The 16,601-nt window shown below is 44.8% G+C and overlaps 2 protein-coding genes across 2 annotated transcripts in view; both read left to right on the top strand.

Annotated features, from left to right (window-relative positions):
- The first annotated feature begins 8,368 nt into the window (after positions 1-8,368).
- lnc.lemp (lncRNA encoded micropeptide) lies at positions 8,369-12,574 on the top strand. Its single transcript, XM_085997860.1, has 2 exons — positions 8,369-8,673; positions 11,147-12,574. Exon 1 carries the CDS (start codon positions 8,440-8,442, stop codon positions 8,608-8,610), a length of 171 nt encoding a protein of 56 aa, XP_085853986.1. The 5' UTR covers positions 8,369-8,439; the 3' UTR covers positions 8,611-8,673; positions 11,147-12,574.
- A 2,588-nt stretch (positions 12,575-15,162) lies between these two features.
- nphp1 (nephronophthisis 1) overlaps positions 15,163-16,601 on the top strand; it is a 127,377-nt gene continuing 125,938 nt past the window's right edge. The window contains exon 1 of the mRNA XM_085997859.1: positions 15,163-15,427. Coding sequence (XP_085853985.1) covers positions 15,362-15,427 — 66 coding nt within the window. The 5' untranslated portion in view covers positions 15,163-15,361. The remainder of the gene's footprint in view (positions 15,428-16,601) is intronic.

The following is a 16,601-nucleotide window of genomic DNA, read 5'->3' as shown; positions in this document are numbered from 1 at the left end:
GATGAAATGGAAATATAATGGGATGTGTAGAATTGGATGAGAGGAAATGATTGAAGATATAAGATAGAAAGAGGAAAGTTACACCACCAAATGGGAATTTTCTAATCATTTTCTTAGATGATAATGGGTGAATTCAAATCAATCCAAAGTGGTTAGTGAACAATGTGTGAGTGCATCCATAAGTAACAAATCATTTGGGCACAATTCACAAAGATATCAATCTGGTATCGATAAACATTCTAGTGAAAGTCAAGAAAGTATAGGTGTGAATAGTTAATTGATAGCTTTCTCTTGGAGATTTTTGTGTCCTTGCCTATACTGAACAGTAAGGAAACTGCATTTGATAGCCTGGGTACTACCCAAGACATTGGGACCAATGGGGTGGGGTGGGGGAGATAGGCAAAGGCCTCCAAGTTTCATGGGTGCCACTCATCCCCTGGTAACTCACCCAAGAGACCAGTCTTCATGTGTGAGCATACATGGTGATTGCAACAGGCTATTTAACTAGGAGTGGTTGATGGGACTCACAGAAAAGCCCATTCCTGTCCTCATCCAACACTGATACATGTATTCTTTCCAGAAGGCTAATAATCAGGAGTGCTTGGCTGATTCCCCCCATTCCCCCCACCCCCCACCCCAGGAATAGATTATTTGTTGCCCAAGTTTATTGAAAATGTCAATATATTAGAAAATGCCCCAAATATGTGTCAACAATTTCTGCAGGGACATGTCCCCAGTACTCCCTAGAAAATAAATGTTGTGCCTCTAATGTTTGCACCTCCTCTTCAGGGTTTAATGTAGTTGTGTTTTTTTTGAATCAATCATCTATACCTATGCCACGATCTCATTCTACTGGCCTGTCACTCTGCCTGATTTTGGAATTGCATCCCTAATATAAAAAGCAATACTGAAACCTGAATATCTCGAAATTTGCGTTTCAGTGAAAATTTGAAATGAAATGCTGAAAGAAGGAAAGGAGCAGCTAATAAAGGGGTGAGTGAAAGTTGCGAACTTTACTCTGCATAAAGAGTGAAAGATTGTTTCCATTGGTGGGTGACTGTGGAATAAGGGGATGGACACTGAGAATACTCGTTGGAAGAACCAAGAGGAAAGGGAGAAGGAAAGTTTTTTATCACTCAGGGCTATTAGGCCATGGGAATCTTCACCACAAGTGGCTAAAGAGGTAGAGACAAGAACATCATTTAAAAGGGAATGAGATAAATATTTGAAAAGGAGGAATAAAGAAGGATCTGGGGAGAATGGGGTTACAGGAGAAAGCACTGGCACTGGCACCCAGATAGCCTCCTCCTGTACTGTAATAAAGAAAGACTTGCATTTATATCGCGCCTTTCATGACCTCAGGACGTTCCAAAGCGCTTTACAGCCAATGCAGTACTTTTGAAGTGTAGTCACTGTTGTAAAGTAGGAAATGCAGGAGCCAATTTTCGTACAGTAAGGACCCACAAACAGCAATGTGATAATGACCAGATAATCTGTTTTATTGAGGTTGGTTGAGTTATAAATATTGGCCAGAACACCGGGGAGAACTCCCCTGCTCTTCTTCGAATAGTGCCCTGGGATATTTTACGTCCACCTGAGAGGAAAGATGGCGCCGACCGGTTTCGACATGTGAAGTTCAATACAGGTTGGCTCTGACTGAGGCTCCCAATTCAGAGTTGTCACATTCACACAGACCCTAAGTCCAAATTAGAGTCCAAGGACATAGAGTTACTGGTGGAATTAAAGGTGCTCCCATCTCCAGCCTCCTCTCTGTGAATTTCTCCCCCCACCTTTAATTTCCACTCTTCTCTGCCCTTGGTTTCTCTTCCCTTGCTCACTAGGGTTCCCAACCCTCCCGGAATGACAGAGTTTCCTGGAATCGGGGTTCCCTCCCCCGAGGTCTGCCTCCAGCAGTCTGGGAGATCATCGATTTAAATTTCACGGCGCAGTGCACCCCCCGCACCTTCTCCCCGCCCCCCCCCCCCCCCACTGTAGTGTATGTACCCGTTTACCTTTAAGGGAACTATTGAATGTAACCGTTCGCCTTTAAGAGCACTATTTTAGGTGTGGCACTATTTGTTGGCTCATGTATACTGTAATACCGATAGTGACCACACCAGTATATAAGGGCTGGGATATGTTAACTAGGGCAGGATTCGCCCGAACCTCTGAATAGTAAAGACCTGTTTTATTTGTTAATCTTGGAGTCTGTGTATTATTTGCAATACAACCCACAGACTTTACAATGGCGACGAGGACGATCGTACCCTGCGGCAACAGTACTTCCTAAGCTACTAAGGAGCGTCGAAGTGAGGCAACTGCCTTCGTCGTGCTGCTGGAAGAACACACGAGGCTGCAGCAACAGACAGGAAGCAGACTAGCAACGAAAGTTCATCAGCAACAGGCACAACTACCCTTTTACCACGGTGCGGAGTGCGTCGATCAACTAACAAAAGAAAGCAACCGGCGACCGCAACGACTGTGAGTAGGGGAAAGTGTGGAAAATATCCGGAGGATAAGGGCAGTGACCACCACGGTCGAGGGGGTGAAAAAGGCCGGACAGCGACCGGGATCACAAGGCGCGGTGGCGATAAATAAATAAATAACTAAATAACCCGCGAAGAATCAGCCGCAGCCGGGGAGGAAAGGGCCGGACTGCGGGAGGTCGGGGAGAGGCGTTTGAATCCGCTGAGCGAGAGCCCGAGAGGGAGCGAGCAAGAGCCGCTTCGAGCGGGAGGCGCTTCGCGAGCCAGCGATCGCACCAGCGATAAGGGCCGAGAGCCGCTTCGGGTGAGAGGCGCAGCGCGGGCCATCGATCGCATCCACTGATAAGGGCCGGGCCGCTTTGAAGTGAGGGGCGCAGCCGGGCCATCGATCGCAATCCCTGATAAGGGCTGCACTCGGGCTGGTAGGGCAGAGTCGGCAGACACTGAAGGCGCAAGAGCCGCGGTGAACAGCGCGGGCCATCGATCGCGGCGGAGATAAGGGCCGCACTCGGGCTGAAAGACAGCGTCGGGGGTCGGGTGAAGACCGCCAAGCGCGGGAAAACCGCCATTGAAGTGGGCGGGGAGAGCGAGAAGCGCGGGAAAGCCGCCATTTTTCGCGGGGAAACCGCTGGGGAAGAAGACAGAAGCGGGAAACCGCCATCTTAGAAAATTAATAAGAATTTTCAGAAATGCTGGTGTGTTCTCAAGAAGAGAGGAAAAATAAGAATAAGTAAAGCAATACTTGTGTTGTTCTCAAGAAGAGAAGAAGATGCCTAAGCGAGGAAATATTAATGATTTTAATGCTGAAATAGAAGACTGGGCCACGTATGTGGAACGCATAGAAATATATTGCGTAGCCAACGAAATTGAGGATGACAACAAGGCAATAACTTTGTTAAATTCGATGGGAGCAAAAACATACGGGCTCTTGAAACATCTAATAGCACCAGTTAAACCAGTGGACCAGACCTTCGAAGAGATCGTAGCAGTGCTGAAGGATCACTTGAACCCCACACCGTTGATGCTGGCTGAACGATTTAAATTTTACGCAAGAACCCAGAGGAAAGATGAAAGCAATGCGGAATACTTAGTCGAACTGCGTAAGTTAGCGAAATACTGCCAGTTTGGAGGGCATTTGACAGAGGCGCTGCGGGACAAGTTCGTATGCGGCTTGGCCAAAGAAGGAATGCAGAAGCGACTTCTGGAAGAAAATGACCTCACACTGGACAGGGCTGTCCTCATAGCTTCATCGCACGAAGCCGCAGCGAAGGGAACGGCGGAAATGCAGCTAAAGGCGGCGGCACTCGGGGTGGACCAAATTACTGCAAGCACTTCCAAATGCTACCGTTGTGGAAAGACAACGCACGACCAGAATCAGTGCTGGTTTAAGAACCAAGAGTGCAGGAAATGTGGCAAACTGGGTCACATCGCGAAGGTATGCAGGTCCGGAAAGAAGACCAACAAGCAAAGGAAGCCACCACCACAAGAAAAGTACAACAAGGTGCATCAGGTGGCTGAAAAGAGTTCAGACGAACAAAATTCAGACTCAGACCCAAACAGCCAGGAGCTGGATAGTCTGAGAATCCACAATGTGGGTAAAGTAACTGATCTACAGACGATCTGGGTCACACTAAAAATAGCTGGAGTCCAAGTACGAATGGAGCTGGACACGGGATCAGCTGTATCAGTCATCAACCAAAAGGACTACCACCGGCTATTCTCTCACATACCCTTAAGAAATACCAAGTTCGTATTACAGACATACACGGGGCATAACGTATACCCCATGGGGAAAATAAGAGTCAAGGTGAGAGATAGGGGTAAAGTACACCCAAGAATGAATTTGTACGTACTACCTGAGGGAGGACCACCACTTCTAGGACGGGAGTGGATCAGGAAAATAGACATGGAATGGCACTACCTACAAGCAATGACGAGTGAGGACTCGGTGCAGACAAGCAGCTCAGACTCCGAGCCGGAAGACGATAAGTCCAGCTTACGTATGAAAAACAAGGTTAACATGAACTCACGGACTAAGGTTGGAAAATCGATGGCGTGCATAAAGACAGAGAATTCTGAGTCTGTTCAAGTTACAGACATATGCATTACGGAGGAACACCGGGCTCGAACTCAACGTTATTTCAAAGTACGACAACAATTAGAACAATTAAGTTACCGCCTCGTACAAGAGATGAAAACAATGAAAAAGTTCTATGACACCGAATGGGAGAGTCTGGAAAGACAACAGAACCTACTGGCTCAAGCAGAGAGCGACCATAGAGCCATCGTGACCAATTACCGATCACATCTCCCTTATGATGTTCAGGAGTTAGAATATTTGCATGATCTAGAGATACAGCAGAAGGGCAAACCACGCTACACTGAGGATTTTGTTCTGCAATTGGAGACGGAGCTAGTGCAGGCAAGGTTAAGAGAAGTTGAATCGCAGTGTGCTCTTAAGGAGATGCAGAAACAAATCTTGGACATGGAAAAGAGAAACGCTTCTTTACCTGATGTGAATAATGTGGACATGTTGCGAGAGGGGATTATTGAGGCGAAACTGAAAGAAGCTAAGCAAAGGGTGTTGGAACTTGAAACACAGAACCAAATCAGCAGAAATCAGCTATGTCGAGCAGAGAAGGAGTGCTATGGTCTACATGAGAAGGTGCAATATCTCTCAGCCCAGAATAAGGGGCTACTCACTCAGTTAAATGAGAGTAAACGGGAAATGGCTGAGATAGACTGCAAGAATAAAGAAGAATTGATGGCAGTGAGACTTCGAGAGGCAGATAGCATAGCAGCCTTGGCTGAACTCCAACAGGAAATTGCAAAAAAACCAATTGCAGAGGAATCTTCAGGAAGCCAGGATTTTATTCCAGTCCTTCTCTACGACTCCTTACAAGCAGAGTGTGAGAAGTTGAAAGAACAGTATGGACAGGCCCAGGCTACAATTCTGGAGGGGATTAACTCGGCAACCCCCGAAAAGCTAGTTTCAGTAGAAGCATATGAACAACTAAAGGTTGAACATGAGCAAGAAGTCCAAAGGCTGCAGGAAATGTTTGATGAGCTCCAGGCCAAGGCTGCCTCATCGGTAAAGATTCCATCCATAGATGAAACATTAGTGGTGGAAGAGGAGAGGGGTTTGGAGCTCTCAAAAGTTATTGAAATAGCTGAGGTTGCAACACAGACTGAGAAGATGGCAGCAGAGCAACCCTTGGATACCAAAAGTACGCTGACTCACGTCAATGTAGAACAACAGACCGCTGAAACAGCTGCTCCGGTAGAGGGATTGAATAGTCCGATCAATCAATCTCCAAAGGAAGTTGAAGTATTAAAATCACAAATGAGGTCATTAGTAAACGACTTGCTGAAAGCCCAGAAAAAGCTGGATGAAGAGGTACACATGAAGAAGTCTCTTCAGGAAAGATGTCTGGATTTGGAACAAGAGCTGGCTAACGTCCAGCTGGGTATGGAGGAAATAGACGACCCTCTCGCTGGCCTAGCTCAGGACGACACCGAATATTACCATGACCTGGTGGACTACACCGAATATTACGATGTTCTGTCCTGCCCAGCTTGTAACTTCGACTCCCAAAGTGCAGAAATCATGGAGGAGCACCAAAAGTCTACGGAACATCGGGAGAAGGTGGCTCTACTACGGAAAAAGGAGGAAGAGAAGGAGGAACTGCGCATGCAGCTGGCAGCTGACAGTGGAGCCCAGAGAGTCTCCAAGAAGCAGAAAAGGAAACGTCGAAACAGAAGATGACCCATCTGAACCATTATCACCTCTACCAGATCACACACGTGGTCCCTCCGAACAGAGCCAAATCAGTTCGGAAGTTCAAACTGTTAAATCCATGGAAGGACTATTGAATGAGTCACTCCAGCAATGTGAACCGACTACACCACAGAGACTGAATCTGTGAACTGTTTTCCGCAGAGACTGAATCTGTGATCTGTTTTGACATGAAGTTATATATGTTATGTTATGTTAAACATGAAGTTATATGACGTTGACTCCATCGAGAGTATATCTGCAAACTGTTTATATAAAGTTGAAGATTGTATGTTTAACGGGATTCTGTAAGTAAAAAGCTAAAAAGGGAGGATTGTAGTGTATGTACCCGTTTACCTTTAAGGGAACTATTGAATGTAACGATAGCAAAATACTGCAGATGTTGGAAATCCGAAATAACAACAGAAAATGCTGGAAAAACTCAGCAGGTCAGGCAACATCCGTGGAGAGAAATTTGAGTTGACGTTTCGGGTTTGACCCTTCTTCAAAACTGGAGAGAAAAGGAACTAGATCGAAGGCATACCTCGGCCCCTATTTCATTTTTACTTATATTTTTCCACTCCTTTCCTCCCCCCCCTTTCCTTTTGTTTCTCTCTCACACCTGGCAGCTATCTTTTGCCCTGCCAGTACACTTTACACCTAATCCCAGCCTATTACCATCTCGTCTAGCTTCTAATCTCTTTTACTTCTTTTGGTTCTTTTATTCTTTTGTCCGATCGCAGCCCTGCCTTCGATCTAGTTCCTTTTCTCTCCAGTTTTGAAGAAGGGTCAAACCCGAAACGTCAACTCAAATTTCTCTCCACGGATGTTGCCTGACCTGCTGAGTTTTTCCAGCATTTTCTGTTGTTATGTTGAATGTAACCGTTCGCCTTTAAGAGCACTATTTTAGGTGTGGCACTATTTGTTGGCTCATGTATACTGTAATACCGATAGTGACCACACCAGTATATAAGGGCTGGGATATGTTAACTAGGGCAGGATTCGCCCGAACCTCTGAATGGTAAAGACCTGTTTTATTTGTTAATCTTGGAGTCTGTGTATTATTTGCAATACAACCCACAGACCTTACACCCACCACTTCGTGATGTCACCCACAAAGTGCCGGGACCACGTGTAGTGCAGCTGGGAGGGGGCTGGAGGATCGGGTGGGCTTGGAAATCGGGAGTCTCGGCATTCGAGGGGTTTATGAAATAATGGCGGATGTTTATGAAATAATGGGGGGGGGCGGTCTCCTCAGCTTCCTACTCCACCCCACCCTCTGTTTCCTCTCTTGCCCTGCTCACGGGTGGCTTCCTGGTACTCAGAACAGTACGGACCAGCACGGACTCGATGGGCCGAATGGCCTCCTTCTATGCCGTTATGATTCTATAATTTGTCGCAGAACAACTGCTGGCGCTAAACCACAAGAAAAATACTCAACTACAGGGGACCCAACCTTTATAAAGGTAAATGCAATAACATTTGTAGAAGTCATGTGATCAGATGTTACATAATCACGCATCACATGGTCACGATCAAACCTCCAGAAATGCCTCCAGACCCGCTATCTGGATGAACAAGTGAAGACGACCAAGAAGCTTGTAGAGACTGGGACCCCTGCCTTTTAGGCATGAGGGCTTGTGACTTTGTACAAAGAGCTGAGACTTGAGCTCTGTAAATGTGATTTACTGTAAAATGTTCAAATTTTAAATTAAAAAAATGCCTCCGATCAGAGTTGGCAGCCCTGTTGCTTATGGGTATGGTCCTGGTTCTCTGAACTTCTTGCACAACAGCTGCTTGGTACAAAACCACAAAAATGCTCGACTGTAGGAGACCCAACCTTTATAAAAAGGTAAAAGCAGCAACATTTGCAGAAGCCATGTGCTCAGGACATGACCTGGTCAAACCTCCAGGAATGCTTCCAACCAGAGTTGGCAACCCTAGTTTCAATATAAGAAATAGGGACACCATAAATATATTTGCACCTCGCAAATGAAGCACTATTTTAAGTGTTTTTGTTATTTTCAGATGGGCAGCTGGTTGCGCCCCCCCGGGCAAGGCTGAAAGTAACTTTTTGTACTTCCTCAGCTGTTCGGAGCTGTGACTGTGGAAGGTGGCCCGGATGGCGCGTGCGCGGTGCAAGTCTCCTCCTGTTTCCTGCCCCACGCCGAGGTGAAAATGGCCGAAGTGTCGGAGAGGACGCTGCAACTCGCCATTGTTCTGTCCTTCACTTCAGGGGTCATTGTCGGCTGGCAGGCCAACATACTGAGGAGGAGATTCCTGGATTGGAGGAAGAGGCGGCTGCAGTCGAAACTGGTGGAGATGCAAAAGAAACTGGACTTGGCTTAAGGGACAGTTAAGGACACCCTGATCCGCAGGGGTGAGGCGCGGACTTCTCATTCACTGTTTCACGTGAGCAGGCAACTTGGGATTTTATATCTGTCCGCTGGCCCCTCCTGTCGTCTGGCACTCTCTAGTTACGTGTTCTTACAATTATAGGACTATAAACCTTCTCAATAGTTAGATTTTCTGCTTGCTAAACTGTTTCGCAGCTACTGAAAACAGGTGTCTTCTTGACACGTTGATATGTGTTAAAGGGACGTGGTACTACATGCTACCTAATTTAGTGGAATTTATTTATCTTGCATTGTGTAAACAGTTTATGAAAGAAAATACAATATTACAGGAGCCATGTTGTAATATTTGCATCAATATCGTTCATATTTAATACACCTGGCACATTTCATTCTTAAAAAAAAGAGATGGTCAGAGTGCGAGAGCTGGAAAAAGAAAATGTGAGTTGCAGGAGTCAAAAGTTTGTGAGTTCGAGCCCCACTATGGACTTGAGCACATAATCTAGGCTGATGCTTTAAGTGCAGCACTGAGGGAGTGAAGAAAGAAAGACTTACATTTTATATAGCGCCTTTCACGACCACTGGACGTCTCAAAGCGCTTTATAGTCAATGAAGTACTTTTGAAGTGGAGTCACTGTTGTAATGTGGGAAACGTGGCAGCCAGTTTGGGTACAGCAAGGTCCCACAAACAGCAATGTTATAATGACTAGATAATCTGTTTTTGTTATGTTGGTTGAGGGATAAATATTGGCCAGAACATCGGAGATAACTCCCCTGCTCTTCTTCGAAATAGTGCCATGGGATCTTTTACGTCCACCTGAGAGAGCAGACAGGGCCTCGGTTTAACGTCTCATCCATATGTTGAAGGTGCAGACTTTTGGATGAGATGTTAAAAACAAGACCACCCACCCCCTCACCTGCCCATGTAGATTGAAAACAGCTACAGGCAGATTTTACAAGAGCATGGAGTTTGCCAGGTGTCAGACTCCCATTCTTTCCTCAACTAATACCACCAAGAACAGATTATCTGGTCGTTCATTTATTTGCTGTTTGTGGGAATTTGCTCAGTGCAAATTGGTTGCTGCATGAGTGATTTATTGCACTTCCAAATTAATCCATTGATTGTAAAGTGCCTTGGGATATCCTGTATTTCCAGGCTAGCACCAAAATCTACCAGATTGTTGTAAAAACACAACTAGTTCACTAATGCCCTTCAGGGAAGGAATGCTGCCACACCCAACCTCACTTGGCCTACATAAGACTCCAACCCCACTCTATTTAGTTGACTCCTAACACCATCAGGGCAACTGGGGATGGACAATAAATGTTGCCTTGACTGTCACCCATATCCCAAGAACTAAAAAAAACCATAAATACAAGTTAGTTTTCCCTTTGAGTATATTTCATAATTATTTTGCATGCTGTGTGCCCAGCATCATCTTATTTTGGTACATGGTGCATTTGTATTAAGTTTCATCAGAATATACTGCTCACAATGCTTTTAGATTAAAGAGGAGCCTGGAGCATAAATGTTTTGGGGTTGCCAACATTTAGTTGGCTCTGGCTATGGAGAATTGGGGACGGAACATGACTCTGCAGATATTTACCTGAATAAATCTTGCAAAGACTGCATTCTGTTGATTCACCAAGAAATCAGAGCTATCATCTCTCAGTGCAAAGTTTTTGTTTTATGCCAGGGTCTCCAAGGAAGTTTTCAAATCCCATCATCTGGCCGGTCTGTCTGCTTAACTCCAGACAGCTATTTTTAGACCAATTTCAGTGTCATTTTTACTGCTTGGTTCTGTAAGTATCTATCCACAAATAAAGCTGTTTTAATAGTTGGACAAGTTACAAAAAATAACTGGTGTGGTGAATATGAAGTTTCCCAAAGTGATGGGAGGTGTAGTGAAGGATTTGTGTATTAACCAGTAACCATAAAAAGGGTTGTTCAACTGGGCTCCCAATCCCACATTATTTACATCTAAAGTCATATTTCAGTGAGTGTTAAATGCAGTGTTTTCCATGAATATATCAGAGTTTTATAATGCTAGTATCAATCACTGAATTAATATGGATGCCAGTTTGTTCTTAACTTCCTCCATAGCATCTGTTACTTTATATAATGTGCTAATTACACTTATTTTTGCTCCCCAATATTTGGTTCTCCTTTACACCACCCATTATACTCTGACCAAGAAGGCTGGCAGGTAACTTCCAGTTCTAATCCATGCCATGTTTCACTAAACTCTCGTCACCAACCATTTGTGGACTTAATGCAGAAGAAGCCAAAGTAGAATTTCCTAGGCTTCGGAGTACTGTTAAAGTAATATTTCTTGACTGAAAAAGGGAATTAAAACAATTTATAATAAAGGATCCCTTTTGAAAGACAAGTGCAAAAAATGGATCATTTTTACTATTCTTTCTTTGGCAGGGAAGAGAGTTCATAAATTTTAAGTTAAAGTTAGCACATTTCTTTATATGTAGTATGTTACTAAGCTATAATTTTCCTTTTACTGTTATTCTTTCTTCAGGCAAATAGGCCAATGATGCACAGAAATAAGGACTTGGGATGCCGATAGTGGCTGTGAGGATACCAAAAGAATCAGCTCTCTGAAGCAACCATCTGGAGCAGCAACCAGCGCAATACATTTCCGAGAGCAGAAGACTCCTCCATTTTATATTGTGACTTGTGAAATGTTTACACAGAAAGCTGCTTTGACCCAAGAAGCTGACTTGCTGCTTATGTTCCTTTTTTATTTTATGTGTAAAACATGGACTAATTTAAGGGTAATTTCTGCATCTTAACCGAGACACCGTTTCTAATACAAAAGCTGTAGGGGTATGTACCAGTGATGGCAAATACTTATACCCGAGTGAGTTCCCAGATAATTTTTTCTCTTTTTTCAAAAATCAGTACTTCCTATCAACTGAAATTGATGAGTTGAGATTTTTTTTAAGAGCTTAATCCTAATTGGTCTATAGTTGAAGAGGTTTATAGGTGAAAATAAATTTTATCCTGGAACTCTTCTAGGATAAATACCACTCCTGGTACAAAACCCTACAGTAAAGTTCACCTGTAAGTGCTTTTTAGGGATGAGCATTGGAATGACTTGAAGGGGAATACTGTGCTAGACTTTTTTTTGCTTTCTGTCTACAACAACAACAACTTGTATTTATATAGCACCTTTGCCCTAAACTCGAGTTGCATTGAAAGCTGGTTCATTTACTTTTGGGGGAGGAACTGAGTGTTAGTAATGAAATGTGCAAATGAAAATGTATGAGAGGGTAAATAATGAAAAGTTATTTCTACTTGGTAGTATATTGGTAACAAGCAGGACAAAAACTTTAGAATTAGTACTAGAAGCATAAAGTGGGGATTAGGTGTTTGTCATGCAAAGAGGTGTTAAGACTATGGAAAATGTTACTGCAAACTGAGTCAAATACAACATTTAAGAGGGAATTAGATAAGCAATTGAAAAAGAAAAGTATAAAAGGATACAGGGAAAGAGCAGGAAAATGAGATTGAAGTAGTTAACTCTGATGTGGTGCCATCACCAGCACGGGAATGATGGGGTGAAATGTCTATGATGTTGTCTTGCCTGTATTATCAGGTATTGCATGCACTGCCTCTGGCCTAAATCTAGCCATGCCAAGAATTCTAGCACAGATTTGGAGTGATGAGCCCCCAGGTTCTGTCGAGTTCTGTTGGCACATTTTGCACTGGTCGTAGCTGTTTCTATCTTTTTTTGAGTCAATTTACACTGGTGTACAAGTTTTTCATTATCACCAGCAAAGGACTGGTGTGGAATTTTTCTGTGTTCTGAATTCAGTACCAAATATTATCAGGATTGTGTGAGTTGTGCAACTACTGCACGGAGCACTAGCAAATGTGAAAAAATGGTACATGCTCCATCTGTCATCAATACAATACCTGTTTTAATAAAGACTGGTCATTTGTACTTGTCACAAATTATTCACTTTTTTCCATACAGGTCTTTTTTTTGGAAACACACAGCAGGTTAATCAACATCTGCAGAGAGAACAGGCAAGTTAACATTTTGGACACGCACCCTTCTTCAAAGTCGGTTTTGAAAAAGGGTTCACACCCAAAGCATTAACTTGTCTGTTCTCGCCACAGATACTAACTGATCTGACGCAGGTTTCCAGCATTTTGTTTCAGATTTCCAGCATCTGCAGTGTTTGCTTTTTACTTCTGTGTAATTTCTGACACGGTTCAGTTGCCTCAGTGATTTCATAACTAGGACTTGCGCTATTCTGGATCTAGGTTGGGGAGGGATAATCGGCCAATGTTCTTGTTCTTTGTCGTTAATCTGCTAGAAAGTACGTGAGTACAGGGATGAGGGATTTCAATTAGCAGGAGAGACTAGAGAAGCTGGGATTGTTCTCCTTAGAGCAGAGCAGGTTAAGGGAGATTTAATAGAGGTGTTCAAAATTTTGAAGCGTTTTGACAGTAGATAAGGCAAAACTGTTTCCCACTGGCAAGAGGGTCGGCAACCAGAGGACACAGATTAAAGATAATTGCCAAAAGAACGGGGGGGGGGGGGGGAAGAGTGTTTCTTTATGCAGTGAGTTATGATCTGGAATGCACTGCATGAAAGGATGGTGAAAGCAGATTCAATAGTAATTTTCAAAAGAGAATTGGATATATACTTAAAGTAAAAATTTGCAGGGCTATAGAGAAAGAGCAGGGGAGTGGAACTAATTGGATAGCTCTTTCAAAGAGTCAGCACAGGCATGATGGACCAAATGGCCTCCTGTGCTCCATGAATCTGTATGGTCCATTTCAGCTTCTGGTCACTGGTAACACAGATCACACAGAAGCCTCACAGTGCAGATAGAGGCCATTTCGGCCCGTCGAGCCTGCACCGACACATATCCCACCCGCTCCCTATAACCCCTACACCAACACATATCCCCGTAACCCCACGTATTTAATCCCCCTAACACTAAGGGTCAATTTATCATAGCCAATCATCCTAACCTGCACACCTTCAAGATGGTGGTGGGAGACTCTACGATTGTGGTGCACTACACAATGGATAATGTCCTCGTGCTGGAAATGAGACTTTGTCTGCACAAGGACTGTGCGGTGGTCACTTTGTCCAATGCTATCATGGACCTGTGTCTACAACATGTGAGGATAAGGTCACACGGGTTAATTGTGTTGAGTCTCCTACAGCACTGACTTGTGCTGGGATATGGTTTCATGGGTGCCACTCATCCCCTGGTATCTCACCCAAGAGACCAATCTTCATGTGTGAGCATACACAGTGATTGCAGCAGGCTATTTAACTGGGATGGAACTCCCAGAAAAGCCCAAGTTCATCCTCACCCAACACTGATACATGTATTCTTTCCAGAAGGCTAATAATCAGGAGTGCTTGGCTGAATTCCCTGTAATAGAATGTTCCCAAGTTCATTGAAAATTTCAAAATATTAGAAAATTCCCCAAATACGTCAACATTTTCTGCCTTTGACATTTGCATTTCTCTCATACAAGTAAAGGAATGTTGCAAGGAATGCCACCTGCTTATAATTAGAGCCATTCTGGATTTGTCAGCTTTTTGGGGGAAGCTTTTTTACAACCCTTTGGTTTGTGCCTTTTCCTTTTTTCTCTCTCCTACATGACAGCTGTCTTTCACTCTGCCAGCGCATTTCACACTTCATCTAGAGCCATCTTTTGTCTCTTTACCTGTCCTATTACCATCCCGTCTCGAATATCTCAATGTCTCTTCCCCTCTCATGTTTTCTGTTATTTTTTAAAAGCAATTGTTTTAACTTTTGCTAGTCTTCTAGATTGGCATGTATGGCCTTGATTAAGTGCTGCCAAGCTATTCAAAAGGTGGAGGGGGATGGGGATGGGGGCATCACAATTTAGCCAAATGCTACAATTACCTGAGATAGGTGCAGATCCAGCAGAGTGCTGGATAGTTAGTATTCAGTTTCATCACCTTGCTCCAGGGACACTGAGGTCAATTAAGCGCAGACTGGAGATCAAAACTAGGGCCTTTCCCGGCCATATGACTCAACTACTCGCAGTGGGCACCATAGTCTCTGGCGGCAAAAAGATTGTTAAAGTTTTCAGTGAAATTTCCATCATCAACCAAAGCAACCATCAATACCCAAGCCATGATTTCATCCAGCCTGATTTTTGGAATATTGCAAATAAAGCAGCAACGTATCTCGAAATTAAAAAATTGGAAATGAAATGCTAGAAGAAGTTAGCAACACTGAGGTGGTTGGGAAATCACAATGAACCGACTACCTCATCAGCACTAATTATTATACCAATAGCAAAATACTGCGGATGCTGGAAATCTGAAAAAAACAGAAAATGCTGGAAATAATCAGCAGGCCTGATGAAGGGTCCCAGACCTGAAACGTTAACTCTGTTTCTCTCTCCACGGATGCTACCTGGCCTGCTGAGTATTTCCAGCATTTTCTGTTATTCTAGTTATACCAAGCTTTGCAGAGTGCATTGCTCAGTTCAGTTCAGCCCAGCGAACTCCCAGGCGCGGCGGCGATTCTCCAGGCTCCTGGAATGGGGTCGCGCGGCCGTGACGTCACGGCACGGAGGCCGCTGCCATGGTGACGGCCGGGGCCCAGGGCAGCCGTTCAACAAACAGCGGCCTGTCCCAGGACCAGGGCCCTGGGACCCACCCCCCGTCTATCGCGGAGAGGAGGATTGCCGTCGCTGCCACTCTCCCTCCTTCGATTGACGAGCCATGGCTTCCTTGCGGAAAGGGCCGCTGCGCTCCGTGCAGGTGACCGGCGACGCCCTCCAGAGCCAGGTACCAACAGCACACCGCAGACTCGCTCACACCGCCGGCAGACAGACTGCCAAGCCAAGCACGGCCGATGCTGCAGGTCTCAAAAACCCAAACAGGGCCGATGCTGCCGATGAGGGGGCAGCATCCGCGGGTCCACAGTTTCAGGAGCGGAGCCTTTCCATCACAACAGATCTGACCAAAGGGTCCACGCAACCCCGGGAATGTTAATTGGGAAGACCAAACGCAGATTGGGTGACCGCTTTGCGGAACGCCTCCGTTCAGTCCGTATGGGTGACCCCGAGCTTCCGGTTGCCTGTCATTTTAATTCACTGCTCCATTCCCACTCGGACTTCACCGTCCTCCGCCTCTTGCATTGTTCCATGGAACTCAGCGTAAACTCGAGGAACAGCACCTCACGTCAGCACTTTACAGCCTTCGGGACTCAATATCGAGTTCAACAATTTCAGATCATAACCTCGGCCCCTATTACATTTTTACTTATATTTTTTATCCACACCTTTGTTTCGGCCTTTGCCCCCCGCCTTTCTTTTTTTTTCTCTCCCACATGGCAGCGCCAGCGCATTTCACACCTAATCTAGAGCCGTCTTTTGTCTCCACTAGTCCTATCACCATCTCGTCTCGTTTTGAATACCTCTTAATGTCTCTTCCAGCCTGGCCTCAATCTATTTCATTTCCTGTGCTTCTTTAGTCTTGACAAAGGGTTCACCCGAAACGTTGACTCTGTTTTCTCTCCACGGATGTTGCCTGGCCTGCTGAGTTTTTCTAGCATTTTCTGTTGTCCCGGGGATGTTAACTTGTCTCTACTTCTTCACACCATCTGTAGCGGCGATGATCACTGGCCTGTCAGAATCGTTTTTGATGCAACGTTTATCCCTTTGATTTCTGCACGGAAACTTTCCCCACTTAACCACGTTTTTTTTTTCTTTTTATAAACTGTAACTTAACCAAAAAAATTAAAGGAAACTTTTAACAAATCAAATTAAAATTCTATTCCCCAGGGTGATGATGCACTCCAGTCCCTGCGGTGCCCACCGGGCGTGGAAGGCCTCGAGAGTGCCGGCGGACACCGCATTCTCCAGCTCCAGGGCCACGCGGGCACGAACGTGGCCGTGGAAAAGAGGCAGGCAGTCGGGCCGAACGACCCCCTCGACCGCCCACTGCCTGGATTGGTTGA

Source organism: Somniosus microcephalus, chromosome 9, assembly GCF_052327205.1.
Source record: "Somniosus microcephalus isolate GS21.2 chromosome 9, FLI_Smic_1.0, whole genome shotgun sequence".
NCBI classification, from domain to species: Eukaryota; Metazoa; Chordata; class Chondrichthyes; order Squaliformes; family Somniosidae; genus Somniosus; species Somniosus microcephalus.
Note: the sequence above shows the minus strand (reverse complement) of the source record. Positions and strands in the feature narration are given on the sequence as shown.